We start from the raw sequence: 18,694 nt of genomic DNA on the forward strand, positions 1-18,694 counted from the left end.
GAGCATTAGATAAGTGCTAATCTGTGCTTGAAGTACTTACATCTCACAATTCCAGAAGGACAGGGCAGATTCTGGAGCATGGCCTTGTACTACATACCTTAAACATTAAAAAGAAGATAAATGGTAGCAGCAGTGAGCCTTGACTCTCTCTTGGTAGCTGTTATGTTCAGCCTGCCATAGTAAGGACAACCAGAAGGGAGAAGTCTGGTGTGAAAGTCTTTTTTTTTTGTTGTTTGTTTGTTTGTTTTTGTTTTTGGCCGGGGCTAGGTTTGAACCCGCCACCTCCGGCATATGGGACCGGCGCCCTACTCCTTGAGCCACAGGCGCCGCCCTTTTTTTTGAGCCAGAGTCTCAAGCTGTCACCATAGGTAGAGTGCTGTGGCATCACAACTCACAGCAACCTCAAACTCTTGGGCTTAAGCGATTTCTCTTGCCTCAGCTTCCCAATTAGCTGGGACTACAGGCACCTGCCACAATGCCCAGCTACTTTTTTTTTGCTGTTGTTGTAGTTGTTATTGTTGTTTGGCAGGCCTAGGCTGGGTGTATGTGGCCCGTGCCTTAGCCACTAAGCTACAGGTGCCGAGTCTGAAAGGTCTTTCTTTAATCTGTAGTGCGTGAGTTGAATATTATTTTTTGTAAGTTTGCTTTCTTTACTCAAGACCTATTTGGCTCTCAAGGCACATCCGAAACCAAATACTGAGTTTAGTTTCCCAGGATATTTTCTTGTGAGTATGGTGCTGTCTGGTTAAGATCTAGATGCTTGTACATGAATCCTAAATACTGAGTGACCCATTGCAATTTACAGCAGTTCTTTTTGCCATGGACTGTGTCATAACCCTTAGAAGTTTATGTTGACAGTGAAAGACCTTCCTCTGATTCTTCACGCCCTCAGGGGATGTCCTAAGATGGTAAGGATGGTGAAGCAGGTAGCAGTGAGCCCCATAGGGAGAAATTGGCAGTTTTGCCCTTCACATTGAAGGCAAACCATCTCATTATGTTGGTTTTCAGGCTCATCATCAGTACTCTATTAGCACATTACTGGGACCTTTGCAAAAAGACCTCTATGCCTTACCACTAACACTATGAAGCCTTTTTCTTCCAGGCTTGAGTAGAATCACTGAAAAGTTTTTGACATCCATCATCATTAAGTATATAGAATTATCCACTGAATAAAACTTTAATCAGTTTGCTTCTAAAAGTCTGAAAAACAATAGTTTGAGTTCCAATTCTTTAAACAGCACAAAAACCAATTTATGTGATGGTAATTTGTTATGTAAAGCACAAGAATTTGATGTATGAATAGAACATTTTTTAGGTTATCTGATGTTTATTATAATACTAGTATTGATTTATTGAGGAAAAGAGGAGCAGCACTTTTCCATCATTGTGTTTTTTTTCTTTTTATTAAATCATAGCTGTGTACATTGATATAATCATGGGGCATCATTCACTAGCTTCACAGACCGTTTACCAAGTTTCACATATACCCTTGTAAGATCCATCATTGTGTTGTTCTTACATGTTGTGTATTGTTTTATTTACTTGAGCTTATTTGCTACTTTTGTAAGTATCAAGTAGTTATTACACTGCAATTTTAAACTAAGTTATGGAACATATAATCTGTTTAAGAAAATGATGTCACATCAAGTTTGTATTCCCAAATTCATCAAATGAGAATGTTTTCAATAAAATTGAAACAACAAAAATAAAATGTTTTTGGCACTTTACCATCTGGCCTGTTTTACGTATTGTATCGTAAATATTAGATAGGCTTTTTGTAAAAGTATGATTTTCCAAATAGGCTTATCAATAACTGTTCATTTTATTTGATTCTGCTGAATTTTTTTTTTTATCTTATTTTAGGCAGCTAATCCAGGTTGTTTTCTGGAAGATTTTGTGAGGTGGTATTCACCCCGGGATTATGTTGAAGAGGAGGTGATTGATGAAAAGGGCAACATGGTGCTGAAAGGAGAACTGAGTGCCCGAATGAAGATTCCAAGCAATATGTGGGTGGAAGCTTGGGAAACAGCTAAGCCAATTCCTGCTAGAAGGCAAAGGAGACTCTTTGATGATACACGGGAAGCAGAAAAGGTAATTAAGGTTTAAATCTCCAATACTAGACTGCTAATTACCATTTTTGCATGTTAGAAACTCAGTTATGGACATAGGAACTTTGGGCCCACTTGAGAAGCAAAGGATTAAAATTAAGTAAGTCTTTTATAACACTTACAATGTTAGAATTAGTTGCAAATAGGCCAAAGAAAAGATATGTATAAGTTTATGCAGACTGGTTACCATTGGACTATCTCACAGTGTAAGTTAATAGCATTAAAAATGGGCATGTCTCCTTAACTTATAGAAGCTTTTCAGTTCAATTAAGTCCTATTTGTTTATTTTTGTTGTTGCAGTTGCCATGGAAGTCTTCTCCATAAAATCTTTCCCCATAAGAGGGACTTTATCTAACAAATGCATCAGTGTAGCCTAATTCTTTGTACCCTCAATAATCCTAAACAATAAAAAGGGGGGGGGGGGCGGCTCAGCACCTGTAGCACAGTGGTTACAGCCCCAACAACACAGTGATTACAGCGCCAGCCACTACACTGAGGCTGGTGTGTTCGAATCCAGCCTGGGCCAGCTAAACGACAATGACAACTGCAACAGAAAATAGCTGGACTCTGAGGTAGGCGCCTGTAGTCCCAGCTACTTGGGAGGCTGAGGCAAGAGAATCGCTTAAGTCCAAGAGTTGGAGGTTCCTGTGAGCTATGTTGTCACGGCACTCAACCAAGAGTGACATAGTGAGAGACTGTCTCAAAAAAAGTGGGGGGGGGGGGGGTTGTCCTTTGACCTAACAATTTTACTACCAAAAAATTTAGTAAGGAAATACGTGAGGAATTGCACAAAGATCTACTTACATGAATGATGTTCAACGAAGTTCTTAACTGGTAAAGTAGAAACAACCATAATTTCCAACAATAGGGTCTTAGATCAATAAATTATAGTATATCTATTTAGTGGACTGCTTTGCAACTATTAAGAAACATACGGAATTATGGAGAATAGTGGTACCTACCTGATACCAAATTGCCCCACACATCCTCCTATCCTCTCCACCCCCCCCAAATTAAAACACATAAAATCAATAAGTAAATAAATCCATGCATTTAGCATTACTAGAAGATAGAGATTACAATGACCTTCAAATTGATAGTAAATACACAAATAAGCCAAATTCCAGTGGAGCTCCCACTGCTACAAGCCTGTGTGTATAGCATGTGGGGGCACTGAAAGAAAAAGATCCCAGAGATGCAGAGGACTTAGACAAAACACAAAGTCACCCCAGAAAGAGAAAACCTAACATGTATGCCAAATACTAAACACAGCTAGGGCTTGGTAGTTCATGGCACTAGCTGCAGGGAAGGGACTTAAACGTAAACAGGACTAGAAATGGAACCTTAAAGAGAATCAAATAGAGAAAGAAACCCCACAGGGATAAAGCAATGATGGAAAGGAAGGAATAAGAGGGGAAAATAAGGATATTGTAGAAATGAAAAAGAAAGGAGACAAGTTCTTCCAGCCCGTCAGTCCATTAAAGAAACTGCAGAAAAGGCCCCTTTCTGTCTGTGATACTACTAGGAGTAGAAGAAAACTGACCACATCCATACAAGATGACTAAAAGAGAAACAGAAAATGCTAATCGAATTATTTCAGTTAATGAAAATATTTCTCAGAAAATGAGCCACAGAGCAGAAGAAAATTATAACATAACACTCTATACTGAATCAGATATCCTCAAACAATTATGGAGGATGTGAAAAACCACGTTTAATTAGAAATATTAAAACCAAGAAAAGAAACGGACCAAAAACCCCACAAAGAAATGAATTCACAGCTGATTTCATTTAAACAGAAGTGGAAGAAAATGACAAGCATATTGAAAGTGAAGAGAGGATAGATTTATGTTTAAATTGCAAGGAGCCTAAAAGAGAATAGATTTATATTTAAATTTAATAAAAGGCATTGAAAAAAAGCAGGAAAACAGCCAAGAGAATGAGATAAAGGAGTAAAGGGACTTAGAGAAAAAGTAATAGAAATGAGATAAGAGGAGTAGAAATAATACTCATGTATTTATCAGTGTCCTTGAAGAAGAAAAATCAGAACACTAAGGCAGAACTAATGTAGTCGTGCGTGGCTCAATGACATGGATACATTTCGAGGAATGCATTGTTGGGCAGTCTCATCATTGTGCAGACATCCTGAGTGTACTTACACACACTCGGATGGTGTAGCCTACTGGGTACCTAGGCTATGTGGTTATGGGCTGTTGCTTCTAGGCTGCAGACCTGCATAGCATGGTACTGTACTGAATACTGTAGACAGTTATAATATAGTGGCAGTTATTTGTGTATCTGAACATATCTAAACATAGAAAAGGCATGGTAAAAGTACAGTATTATAATCTTATGGGACCATTGTCACATATGCATTCCTTGTTATGCAGTGCATGATTGAATTTACAAACTGCAATCCAAGAAAACCTGAAAACCTGAATCTACACAGTGAAAGAGCTCACCAAGTACAGGGGAAAACTGACCAGGAGTAACAAACTCCATAATGCAGTATTGTAACAGTACTAGTTCTTTTTTTTTTTTTTTTTGTAGAGACAGTTTCACTTTATCGCCCTCGGTAGAGTGCCGTGGCCTCACACTGCTCACAGCAACCTCCAACTCCTGGGCTTAGGCGATTCTCTTGACTCAGCCTCCCAAGTAGCTGGGACTGCAGGCGCCCGCCACAATGCCCGGCTATTTTTTTGTTGCAGTTTGGCCGGGGCGGGTTTGAATCCGCCACCCTTGGCGTATGTGGCCAGCGCCTTACCGACTGAGCCACAGATGCCGCCAGTACTAGTTCGTAACTCCTAAAAAAGAACATCTATAGGACCTCTATGCAAAAAGATGAAAATAACTTAATGGGCAAGAGAATTGGGCATCATATTTCTCAAAAGCAACATACAAAGCAAGCAACATGGAGCAACATTTTCAAGAAACTTAGGGGAAAAAGTGTGAATCAAGTATTTTATATTCAGCCTATAAAAAACATTTTTCCCTGAGTTGTTACACATACAATATTAGACACTTGCCTTTCCTAGGGAATCCACTGGAACTGCACTATCCAGTAGAACTTTCTGGATTGTTAGAAGTAGTTTTTACTTCTACTTACTTCACTTTATCACAAAGTGATAGCCACTGCCCACATGTGGCTTTAACGTGTACTTGTTATGTGACTAGTATAACATAGGAACTCTTAAGGGAGGGGGGTGCCCATAGGAACTGAATTTTTAAATGGCCGTGTGTCTCTGTTGGCTACCTTATTGAAAAGCATAATGTGTAGGAGGATGAACTTCATCCAATTAAGAGATCGCTAGGGAGACTTTGGCAAAGGACTATGGTGAGCATTTCATTTATTTAATTTTAGAGCTTAAAGTCTTGTTTTCGCTCTGAAACATGGGACGCAGTAGAAGAAGAATATGTAAAAGTGATATGTTTAGACAAAGTGGGAAGAGTGCTACTAAAAAATTGGGATAAAAAGGGAAAAGGGGGGAGGAAGTAGAATAAAGCATTGATTTTTACATAGGTAATAGGTGGTAATCAGATGATGCCACTTAAAATTGTCAGGCCAAATGTAAAATAAGGAAAGATATATGGGAGTTCTCATTAAAACTGTAAAAGGTGCTGTAAAAAGTATTAATGTACATCCAGTTCGAGATAGCGGCGGCAGGGCTGGGGACTCCAGGGAAGAGCCCCTGCGGAAGGTCTGGGCGGTGCTGTCGGCGGGGACCGCTGAGAAGGCGATGAGGGCGTCAAGGATAACTGGGATGGTGATGATGATGATGATGAAAAAAAGAGGAAGCAGAAGTAAAACCAGAAGTAAAAATTTCAGAAAAGAAAAAAATAGCAGAGAAGATAAAAGAGAAAGAACGGCAACAGAAGAAAAAAGGCAAGAAGAAATTAAAAAGAGGTTAGAAGAACCTGAAGTGCTAACACCAAGAACAATTAGCAGATAAACTGCGGTTTAAAGAAATTGCAGGAAGAGTCAGACCTTGAATTAGCAAAGGAAACTTTCAGTGTTTTAATACAGTTTTTGGAATAGATGCTATGAACCCATCTTCAAAATTACACAATATGAAAAGTCACTATATTAAGCCAGTTTTTTGGAAGTCTTAGTTCGAGATGTGTGTATTTCATTGGAAATCGATGACTTAAAAAAGATTACCAATTCATTGACTGTGCTTTGCAGTGAAAAACAGAAGCAAGAAAAGCAAAACAAAGCCAAAAAGAAGAAGATAGGTGTGGTTCCTGGAGGGGGATTAAAGGCCAGCATGATAGAGGATCTGGCGGATTATGGTGGTTATGATGGAGGACATTACTAGACCATCAAGACTCATGTGACAGTTTATCTTCTCCTGGTGTCTTCTTTATGTTGCCCACAATCCCTTCAACATGTAGCACAATTTCCTTTCAGTTCTGCCAAATGCCACAATCAGAAGCGCAATATCTTTTGTGCTGGTTACTTAACCCCTTGACACTTAGTTGCGAATGTGCAAATGAGGGAACTTGGATCTTGCTGCCAAGAGGTTAAAATTGGGAACCGCAGTCACTACTAAATCATAGTTCAAAACAAAAAAAACCCCTAATAATGTCATTGTTGCTATCTGATTCCATAGCAGCAGTCACTAAATTGGAAAGAAAAGTTTGTGACATGATAAAAAATTGTGTAGTATTTACTAGCACCATTTAGTAATACAGCCTTAACCATACCTCCTTGGACTACTCATAACTTGTCAAGAAAAGCAGTTTGCACCAAGGACATGTGGTGTGCACCTAGTATTAAAATTGGTTTGTCGGGGGGTGGCGCCTGTGGCTCAAGGAGTAGGGCGCCGGTCCCATATGCCGGAGGTGGCGGGTTCAAACCCAGCCCCGGCTAAAAAACCAAAAAAAGAAAAAAAAAAAAAAAGAAAATTGCTTTGTCGGGCAGCGCCTGTGGCTCAAAGGAGTGGGGCACCGGCCCCATATGCTGGAGGTGGCGGGTTCGGACCCAGCCCCAGCCAAAAACTGCAAAAAAAATTGCTTTGTCTTAAAATTGAGCGTGAGGATATTAAAAATACATTGTGAAGAAGAGTGAAGATGCTGCGGCTGAAAAGCAATAGCTTCATAAAAATTAAATGACCAAAACCCTCCAACTTTGAAGCTGAAGGAGATAAACCTCTCCATTATTGCATTACAAGTTGTGGAATCTCTTGAGTTCATAGACTGTCTGGTTTTTATTTATCAGATTATTTCTACTGATGGAATGCTTCAGAAGGGGGAGACAAATCTCCTTTCTTCTAGGTTGCAATGGAACAACTTTTTTTTTTTTTTTTTGTAGAGACAGAGTCTCACGGTACCGCCCTCGGGTAGAGTGCCGTGGCATCACACAGCTCACAGCAAACTCTAACTCTTGGGCTTACGCGATTCTCTTGCCTCAGCCTCCCGAGCAGCTGGGACTACAGGTGCCCGCCACAACACCCGGATATTTTTCTGTTGGCAGTTTGGCCAGGGCTGGGTCCGAACCCGCCACCCTCGGCATATGGGGCTGGCGCCCTACTCACTGAGCCACAGGCGCCGCCCTGCAATGGAACAACTTTTAACAGGGGTTTGGCATTTCTTTTCCTTTATAAAACATGCTCAGCAAACTGCACCAGTTAACTACAGTTTGGTAAATTGTTATGTTAACAATTATGACATCTGCAGTGTTTTATGAAGCAACTAATTTATTAAAATCACTATTGTGAGGGGGGAAAAAAGTGTTAATGTGAAGATATGTACTAGAATAGAAATCTAATTCTTCCTAAATACCAGAGGTTTTTGGTTTTGTTTTCTATCACTTCAGGTATTTATTTTTTCTTTACGTTGGGGACATTACAATTCTGCTATTCTGTTAAATACTGGAACTTATTTTTTGTACCCCTTAAACAACATGTCATCTCCCCTAAGCCTTGTTCTCTTCCCAGCCTCTGATAACCACCATTCTACTCTCTACCTCCATGAGATCCACTTCCAAGATTCTATCACAGAGAATAATTACAACATAAAATAGTCATATAAAACCTAGCTGTGTACTATAAACCAGAGATGCTATGATTCAAAAGGCTACAGATTAAATGATGGGTAAAGATTTACCAGGTAAATGAAAATAGAAAGTAGGGATTACAATTTTTTTAATGCTGAAAAGCTGGTTTTATTTTTTTATTTTTTTGTTGCCCTCGGTAGAGTGCCGTGGCGTCATAGCTCACAGTAGCCTCCAGCTCTTGGGCTTAGGCGGTTCTCTTGCCTCAGCCTCCCGAGTAGCCTCCCGACTACAGGCACCCACCACAATGCCCCGCTATTTTTTTTGTTGCAGTTTGGCCAGGGCCAGGTTTGAACCTGCCACCCTCAGTATATGGGGCCGGTGCCCTACTCACTGAGCCACAGGCGCCGCCCAGATTTGATTTTTATTTCTATCTCTTTCTTTTTTTTTTTTTTTTTCCTTTGAGGCAGAGTCTCAAGCGGTTGCCCTGGGTAAAGTGCTATGGCATCACAGCTCACAGCAACCTCAAACTCTTAGGCTTAAACAATTCTCTTGCTTTAGCCTCCCAAGTAGCTAGGACTACAGGTGCCCACTACAACTCCTGGCTATTTTTTGTTGTAGTTGTCATTGTTGTTTTTGCTGGCCCAGGCCAGGTTCGAACCCACCAGCCTTGGTATATGTGGCCAGTGCCTTACCCACTGAGCTATGGGTGCCGCCCTTATTTTTTTTTTCTTGATTTTTTGGGATTTTTTTTATTTTTTATTGTTTCAGGTTAATTGAGAGTACAGAGATTTAGGTTAAAATGTTTGCGTTTGTTAGATAAAGTCCCTGTTAATGATTGTGTCCTGCCCCTAAGAGGTGTGCCATATACCCTATCATTATGCCCCTTAAGTGGGAGCACCCTATGGCCCTCTCTCCTCCCCACTCCCTGCCCCCTCCTTCCCCTGCTCCCCCCAATTGATTGTGTATTTCTCTTATGTAGGTGTGTATTAGATCATCTACTGGCTTCATATTAGAATTGAGTACATTGGAGTCTTGTTTCTCCATTCTTGTGATACGTTACTAAGAAGAATGTGTTCTAACTCTATTCAGGTTACTACAAAGGATGTAAAGTCTCCATCTTTTTGTTTTCCTTAACTTGATTATACTTGCAAAAAAACAGTCCCTTTTTTTTGTTTGTTTGTTTGGAACTCATTCAGGTTACACTGATTGTGGTTGTTAGGTAAAGTCTCTCTTGGAATTGTGTCCTACCCCAAGACGCGTGCCATACACCATGCCCTCTCTTCCCCCACCCCTCTCTCCCCCTGCCCACTCCCTCGTTCCCCTACCCACCACCTTGTATTAGATCATCTACTGCCTTCATATGAGAATTGAGTACAATGGATTCATGCTTCTCCATTCTTGTGGTGATTTACTAAAAAGAATGTGTTCCATCTCCATCCAAGTTAACACAAAAGAATGTGTACCGGGCGGTGCCTGTTGGCTCAGTGAGCAGGGCGCCAGCCCCATATACTGAGGGTGGCAGGTTCAAACCCAGCCCCGGCCAAACTGCAACAAAAAAATGGCCGGGCGGCGCCTGTAGTCTCAGCTGCTTGGGAGGCTGAGGCAAGAGAATCGCGTAAGCCCAAGAGTTAGAGGTTGCTGTGAGCCGTGTGAAGTCATGGCACTCTACCGGAGGGCGGTACAGTGAGACTCCGTCTCTACAAAAAAAAAAAAAGAAGAAGAAGAATGTGTCCAACCTCCATCTTTTTTGATGGCTGAATAGTATTCCAGGGTATACATATACCACAGCTTGTTGATCCATTCCTGGGTTGCTAGATATTTAGGTAGTTTCCACATCTTGGCACTTGTAAATTGAGCTGTAATAAACAGTCTAATGTAAATGTTCTTATGATAAAATAATGTTTTTTCTTCTGGGTAGATGCCCAGTAATGGATCAGTGGGAGGTCTAATTTGAGTTCTTTAAGGATTCTCCATATTTCCTTCCAAAAAGGTTGTATTAGTTTGTAGTCCCAGGATTACAGTTCTCATGCCAAACAAAGTAGAATTAAAGCAGAAAGCCTTAAATGAGACAAAAAAATTACTTTATGATCTAAAAGCTATTTTCACAATGATGATCTAACAGTTGTTAACGTGCATGCGCTAGATAACATAGTAACCACCTATATAAAACAACAGCTATTGGAGTTGCAAGGAGAAGTAGATCAAAACACTAAGAGGAGGTTTTTAACTTATTACTCTCTGCACAAGACAGTCAATGGTCAAAAATAAGGAAAGTTCAGGCAGCACCCGTAGCTTAGTGGATAGGGGGCCCGTCATATACACCAAGGTGGGTGGGTTTGAACCTGGCCTGGGCCAGCTAATACAACAATGACACCTGCAACAAAAAAATAGCTGGGCGTTTTGGTGGGCGCCTGTAGTCCCAGCTACTTGGGAGGCTGAGGCAAGAGAATCACAGCCCAAGGGTTTAAGGTTGCTGTGAGTTGTGACGCCACAGCACTCTAACTGAAGGCTACATAGTTTTTTCTGTCTCAAAAAAAAAAGGCTTGGCGCTTGTAGCTCAGTGGCTAGGGCACCAGCCACATACACCAAAGCTAGGTTCAAACCCAGCCCAGGCCTGCAAAACAAACACTGACAACTACAACCAAAAAAGAAAACCAACCGAGTATTGTGGTGGGTGCCTATAGTCCCAACTACTTAGGAGATTGAGGCAAGAAAATTGCTTAAGCCCAAGAGTTTGAGGTTGCTGATAGCTGTGACACCACGGCACTTTACCGATAATGACAAAATGAGACTGTCTCAAAAAAAAAAAAAAAAGTAAAATTCTAAATAAGCTGTTCAGTAAGCTTGATCTTTTAGATGTATATCAAACATTATGCCTTGATAATGGAGACTATATCCTCTTTTCAAGCATTCATAGAACATTCACAAAAACTGATACTAGGGCGTAAAGAAAACATCAGTAGGCTTTATAATAGAAATATTATAATACAGCCAGTTCTGATCTCTGCAATAAAACTAGAAATTAAAAAGGAAACAACAATAAAAGCCAGGCCTTCTTATCTGTGAATTTACAAACCTTATTTTATATAATGCTTGAGTGAGTGGGGAAATGCAGAGAAATTACAGAATTTCTGAAAAATAGTGTTAATGAAAACATTACATACTAGAACCTATAGAATATACTTAAGAGGTGATCAAAGGGCCGGGTGTGGTGACTGATGCCTATAGTCCTAGCAGTCAAGGAGACCGAGGCAGATGGTGAGACCAGCCTAAGCAAGAGCAAGACCCCCACCTCTAAAAAAAATGGCTGGTGTTATGACGGGCCCCAGTAGTCCCAGCTACTTGGGATGCTGAGGCAGGAGGATCTCTTGAGCCCAGTAGTTTGAGATTGCTATGAACTATGAAGCCACTGCACTATATTGAGGGTGACCGAGTGACGGTCTGTCTCAAAAAAAAAAAAAAAAAGTGGTCTCAGTGACCGTATCTCAGTGGTTAGGGCACCAGCCACCTACACCAGGTCTAGTGGGTTCAAACCCTGCCCTGGCCTGCTAAACAACACTGACAACTACAACAACAAAAAATATCCGGGCATTGTGATGGGTACCTGTAGTCCCAGTTACTTGGGAGGCTAAGGTAAGAGAATGCTTAAGCCTAAGAGTTTGAGGTTTCTGTGAGTTGTGACACCACCACACTCTACCAAGGGCAACATAATGAGACTCTGTCTCAAAAACAAAAAAAAGAATAAAAAATGATTTAAATTCCTAATTCAAAAATGTTGAAAAAGAACAACAGAGTAAAATCAAAAGAAAACAAAAGGAAGGAAAGATAAAATGAAATAACAGATCAAATTAATAAATCCAGTTCTTTTATAGAAAACAAAATAGATAAGCCATTAGCTACTTTAATCAAGAAAAAAAGGAATGGGCCAGGCGCTATGGCTCACGCCCCTAATCTTACCACTCTGGGAAGCCAAGGTGGGTAGATTGCTTGAGCCATGAGTTCAAGACCAACCTGAGCAAAATTGAGACCCCCATCTCTACTAAAAAAAAAAAAAAAAAAAAAATAGAAAAACTGAGGCAAGCTGTTCGCTTGAGCCCAAGAGTTGGAGGTTGCTGTGAGCTATGACGCCATGGTACTCTACCCAAAGTGAGAGCTTGATACTGTCCTAAAAAAAAGAAAAGAAAAAAGGGAAAGTCATGCATATACAAAATAAGAAATGACAAAAGGGGCAAATAACTTATCACTGATGAAGAGGAAATGTTTAAAAACTACTTTCACATCTCTTTATATCTAAATTTAAAGGCACATTGAATTAGATAATTTTATAGGAACATTCTTACCAAAACTAAACCCAGTAAAGATGGAAACAACCAATTTCCATAGAGACAGTTATCAGGGAACTACCACACAAAAAAGAACCAGACCCAGTTGGCTTCACAGGGAAATTCAACTAAACATTAAGGAAATATACAGTCCCAATGTTAGATAAATTGTTTCAACACACAGGAAAAAAAGAAAACTTCCAAATCCTTTTTATGAGTCACCTTTAACATTGGTACCTGAACCTGAAAAAGATAGTATATTAAAAAAATAAACCAAGTAATACTTAAGAAATTCAATGCAGGGTGCCCTGTCCCCCAGCCACCCGCGCCGCTGCCGGTCCCAAACACGAGACCCTGAGCTGGCCCAGGAGGAGGAGATCGTGGCTGCGGAAGTCAGGAGACCGACCGGCCTGGGAGAGACAGGCGAGGTCATCTTCAGATGGAAGGAACAAGCCCGTTACCCTAGGTCCCCAAGCGCGCAGGTTCCCTTGAAGGATATTCTAGCCTGCAAGAAGCATGTATTCGGGGGAGGCGGAGCAAGATGGCAGCTGAGTAACAGCTTCCTTGCATCTGGGCACCGTGAGTCTGGGGATATAGGACTCCAGGCATCCCTGGCTGGTGGGATCTGCCTATCATCATCCCTGAGAGGATACAGGGAGTCAGCGAGAGACTTCTGGACCCCAAGAGGAGGACTAAAACAGTGGAAAACCGGCAAGTGGTCACGTGTGTTCAATCCGTGTAAACCCGCCCGCAACTGTAAGTTCAGTAGCAGCAAGACTGCAAACCAGAAAGGCCTTACCTGTGAACTGTTTTGGTGTCTTTGGACTTGGCACTCAGCTGAACTGCCTTGGGGAGAGCCTGAGCGGGAGTGCGGAGAACTTTGGCCTTTGTCTAGGGCCCCAGTCTGAGCCGCTGAGCCAGACGGAGCTAATAGTGTTTGGCTCTGGGTCACAGGCAGACATTGTGAGCGATCTGCCCCAGCAAGCTCCGCCCTCAGGGTAGCAGAGCTAGAATTGGGTGGGAGCTGGTAACCCAGCGACCAAGTAGCCTAAGGGCGGGGCCTGAGCCGCCTTGCAGCCCTAACCGTCGGGGGCAGAGAGAGACCAGTTTTGACACACAGGGTAAGTGGATAGCCACTTCAGCAGTGATTCCAGCGACAAGCACATCCCTGAGAAAGCTTCTGCTCAGTAAGTGAACAAGTTCAAAGTGCCTTTTAAGTGGGCTGAAGAGAGATTTAGGGTGTCTACCTGCTGGGGTTTGAGAAACTAGCAGCCTCCAGTCATATCAGAACTGTGATTAACATCTCATACCCCAGAAGACCACGTGTTGCCCAGACAATATTCAATAACATATACATACTGCTTTGTTTTTGGTTGTGTTTTTTTTTTTTTTTTTGGTGTGGTTGTTTTTTTTTTTTTTTGTTTATTTTGATGTTGTGGATTGTTGTTTTGCTTTTTAAGTTCAACCTTCTCCATACAGATCCTTTTTCTTTCTCAATTTTTCTAGTTTAATTATAATTTCCCATTGCTGCCTATTTCAATAATTAGAACTTCATTTTTGTTAGTGTTTCTACCACTATTATTTGGTTTTTCCAGCCAATTTTATCCCGTAAAGTTTTCTGTTTGCTTGTTTTGGTTTGATTTATAGCATTTTTGTCTTTCCTCTCTACTTGGTGGAGGTGGGGTACTGTGTCTGATCAGGTTACCAAAGAGCTGCTGACCTCAAGGGAACCACCCAACTGGGCACCCCCAGAAGGTGTTTTTTTTTTTTAAGGTTGTATCAAAGTACCCTACTGTACACCTATATTGCTCTGTCTCCCTCTTTCTGTGCCTCTCTTCTTTTTGTCAATATTCCTTTTACCCACCCCCTCTCCTTTCTCTATTTTTCTTTTTTTTTCTTAACACTCGGTCCTCCTTTCTTTCATCCCTTTTTTGCTCTTAAACTTTCTAACCCTTCTGGTCCTGTAACCCTTAGTCCACAGGCACAAGAACTTAAAGAGCAAGAGGAAGTGAAAGGAAAATTAGGGCAAGGAAACAGATAAAAGAAATCACCCATGAGGAAGAATCAGCAGAAAACTCCAGGCAACATGAAGAACCAGTCCAGAACAACCCCGCCAAGGGACTATGAGGTAGCTACTGCAGAGGATTCCACCTATACACAAATGTTAGGAATTACAGAAAGGGAATTTAGAATACACATGTTGAAAACAATGAAAGAAATGATGGAAACAATGAAGGAAACTGCTAATAAAGTGGAAAATAACGAAAAGGAAATCCAAAAACAGAATCAAATCAGAGATGAACGATATGAAGAATATAAAAAGGATATAGCAGAGCTGAAGGAAATGAGACAGTCAATCAGGGAACTTAAAGATGCAATGGAAAGTATCAGCAACAGGTTAGACCATGCAGAAGAAAGAATTTCAGAGGTAGAAGACAAAGTTTTTGAGATAACTCAGATAGTAAAAGAGGCAGAAAAGAAGAGAGAGAAAGCAGAACGTTCACTGTCAGAATTATGGGACTTTATGAAGCGTTCCAACATACGAGTTATAGGAATTCCAGAAGGGGAAGAAGAATGCCCCAGAGGAATGGAAGCCATACTAGAGAATATTATAAAAGAAAATTTCCCAAATATCACCAAAGATTCTGACACACTGCTTTCAGAGGGCTATCGGACCCCAGGTCGCCTCAACTCTAACCGAGCTTCTCCAAGACACATTGTGATGAACCTGTCCAAAGTCAAGACAAAAGAAAAGATTCTGCAAGCTGCCAGGAGTAAGCGCCAGTTGACCTACAGGGGCAAATCCATCAGATTGACCACAGACTTCTCTCATGAAACTTTTCAAGCAAGAAGACAATGGTCATCTACCTTTAATCTACTTAACAGAACAATTTCCAGCCCAGAATTCTGTACCCTGCTAAGCTAAGCTTCAAAATAGACGGAGAAATCAAATAATTTACGGATATACAAACATTGAGGAAATTCACCACAACGAGACCAGCTCTACAGGAAATACTTCAACCTGTTCTGCACACGACCACCAACAATGGATCAGCAGCAAAGTAAGAACTCAGAAATTAAAGGACAGAACCCCACTGAAGAGACATAGATTGGCTGCCTGGATTAAAAAACAGAAGCCATCCATTTGCTGTCTGCAAGAAACACACCTGGCTTTAAAAGACAAATTAAGGCTCCGAGTCAAGGGTTGGAAGACAATTTTTCAGGCAAATGGAATTCAGAAGAAAAGAGGAGTTGCAATCTTATTTTCAGATACATGTGGATTGAAAGAAACTAAAGTCAAAAAAGACAAAGATGGTCACTTTATATTGGTCAAGGGAAAAATACAACAAGAAGACATTTCAATTCTAAATATCTATGCACCCAATTTAAATGCTCCCAGATTCTTGAAACAGACCTCACGCAGTCTGAGCAATATGATATCTGATAATACCATAATAACAGGGGACCTTAACACTCCTCTTACAGAGCTGGATAGATCCTCTAAACAGAAATTAAACAAGGATATAAGAGACTTAATGAGACCCTAGAACAACTGTGCCTGATAGATGCATATAGAACACTCCATCCCAAAGATAAAGAATATACATTCTTCTCATTACCCCATGGAACATTCTCCAAAATTGATCATATCCTGGGACACAAAACAAACATCAACAGAATCAAAAGAATTGAAATTTTACCTTGTATCTTCTCAGACCATAAGGCACTAAAGGTGGAACTCAACTCTAACAAAAATGCTCGACCCCACCCAAAGGCATGGAAACTAAACAATCTTCTGTTGAATAACAGATGGGTGAAGGAAGAAATAAAACAGGAAATCATTAACTTCCTTGAGCATAACAACAATGAAGACACAAGCTAGCAAAACCTGTGGGATACTGCAAAAGCAGTTTTGAGAGGAAAATTCATCGCTTTAGATGGCCTACATTCGAAAAACAGAAAGAGAGCACATCAACAATCTCACAAGAGATCTTATGGAATTGGAAAAAGAAGAACAATGTAAGCCTAAACTCAGTAGAAGAAAAGAAATATCCAAAATCAAATCAGAGATCAATGAAATTGAAAACAAAAGAATCATTCAGAAAATTAATGAAACAAGGACTTGGTTTTTTTGAAAAAATAAATAAAATAGATAAACCATTGGCCAGACTAACGAGGAATAGAAAAGTAAAATCTCTAGTAACCTCAATCAGAAATGATAAAGGGGAAATAACAACTGATCCCACAGAGATACAAGAGATCATCTCTGAATACTACCAGAAACTCTATGCCCAGAAATTTGACAATGTGAAAGAAATGGATCAATATTTGGAATCACACCCTCTCCCTAGACTCAGCCAGGAAGATATAGAGCTCCTGAACAGAGCAATTTCAAGCACTGAGATCAAAGAAACAATAAAAAATCTTCCAACCAAAAAATGCCCTGGTCCAGATGGCGTCACTCCAGAATTCTATCAAACCTTCAAGGAAGAGCTTATTCCTGAACTGCAGAATTTATTCCAAAAAATTGAGGAAGAAGGAATCTTCCCCAACACATTCTATGAAGCAAACATCACACTGATACCAAAACCAGGAAAAGACCCAAACAAAAAGGAGAATTTCAGGCCAATCTCACTCATGAACATAGACGCAAAAATTCTCAACGAAATCCTAGCCAACAGATTACAGCTTATCATCAAAAAAGTCATTCATCATGATCAAGTAGGCTTCATCCCAGGGATGCAAGGGTGGTTTAACATACGCAAGTCTATAAACATTATCCACCATGTTAACAGAGGCAAAAATAAAGATCAGATGATCCTCTCAATAGATGCAGAAAAAGCATTTGATAAAATCCAGCATCCTTTTCTAATTAGAACACTGAAGAGTATAGGCATAGGTGGCACATTTCTAAAACTGATTGAAGCTATCTATGACAAACCCACAGCCAATATTTTACTGAATGGAGTAAAACTGAAAGCTTTTCCTCTTAGAACTGGAACCAGACAAGGTTGTCCTCTGTCACCTTTACTATTCAACGTAGTGCTGGAAGTTCTAGCCAATGCAATTAGGCAAGACAAGGAAATAAAGGGAATCCAAATGGGAGCAGAGGAGGTCAAACTCTCCCTCTTTGCTGACGACATGATCTTATACTTAGAGAACCCCAAAGACTCAACCACAAGACTCCTAGAAGTCATGAAAAAATACAGTAATGTTTCAGGATATAAAATCAATGTCCACAAGTCAGTAGCCTTTGTGTACACCAATAACAATCAAGATGAGAAGCTAATTAAGGACACAACTCCCTTCACCATAGTCTCAAAGAAAATGAAATACCTAGGAATTTACCTAACGAAGGAGGTGAAGGACCTCTATAAAGAAAACTATGAACTCCTCAGAAAGGAAATAGCAGAGGATATTAACAAATGGAAGAACATACCATGCTCATGGATGGGAAGAATCAACATTGTTAAAATGTCTATACTTCCCAAAACAATCTACCTATTCAATGCCATTCGTATCAAAATACCAACATCATACTTTCAAGATTTGGGAAAAATGATTCTGCGTTTTGTATGGAACCGGAAAAAACACCGTATAGCTAAGGCAGTTCTCTGTAACAAAAATAAAGCTGGGGGCATCAGCATACCAGATTTTAGTCTGTACTACAAAGCCATAGTGCTCAAGACAGCATGGTACTGGCACAAAAACAGAGACATAGACACTTGGAATTGAATTGAAAACCAAGAAATGAAACTAACATTTTACAACCACCTAATCTTTGATAAACCAAACAAGAACATATCTTGGGGGAAAGACTCCCTATTCAATAAATGGTGTTGGGAGAACTGGATGTCTACATGTAAAAGACTGAAACTGGACCCACACCTTTCCCCACTCACAAAAATTGATTCAAGATGGATAAAGGACTTAAATTTAAGGCATGAAACAATAAAAATCCTCAAAGAAAGCATAGGAAAAACACTGGAAGATATTGGCAAGGGGGAAGACTTCATGAAGAAGACTGCCATGGCAATTGCAACAACAACAAAAATAAACAAATGGGACTTCATTAAACTGAAAAGCTTCTGTACAGCTAAGGAGACAATAACCAAAGCAAAGAGACAACCCACACAATGGGAAAGGATATTTGCATATTTTCAGTCAGACAAAAGCTTGATAACCAGGATCTATAGAGAACTCAAATTAATCCACATGAAAAAAGCCAACAATCCCGTATATCAATGGGCAAGAGACATGAATAGAAC

The 18,694-nt window shown here is 40.3% G+C and overlaps 1 protein-coding gene and 1 pseudogene across 6 annotated transcripts in view; both read left to right on the plus strand.

The window, feature by feature from the left end:
- The window catches only part of RAB3GAP1 (RAB3 GTPase activating protein catalytic subunit 1), a 142,813-nt gene that overhangs the window by 106,629 nt on the left and 17,490 nt on the right, over positions 1–18,694 (plus strand). For all 6 annotated transcript variants that reach the window (XM_053596676.1, XM_053596678.1, XM_053596679.1 and 3 more), the window contains one exon: positions 1,864–2,091. In XM_053596676.1, coding sequence (XP_053452651.1) covers positions 1,864–2,091 — 228 coding nt within the window. The remainder of the gene's footprint in view (positions 1–1,863; positions 2,092–18,694) is intronic.
- On the plus strand, positions 3,545–6,944 carry LOC128590379 (eukaryotic translation initiation factor 3 subunit J-like; annotated as a pseudogene).

This window comes from Nycticebus coucang, chromosome 7 (assembly GCF_027406575.1).
Source record: "Nycticebus coucang isolate mNycCou1 chromosome 7, mNycCou1.pri, whole genome shotgun sequence".
NCBI classification, from domain to species: Eukaryota; Metazoa; Chordata; class Mammalia; order Primates; family Lorisidae; genus Nycticebus; species Nycticebus coucang.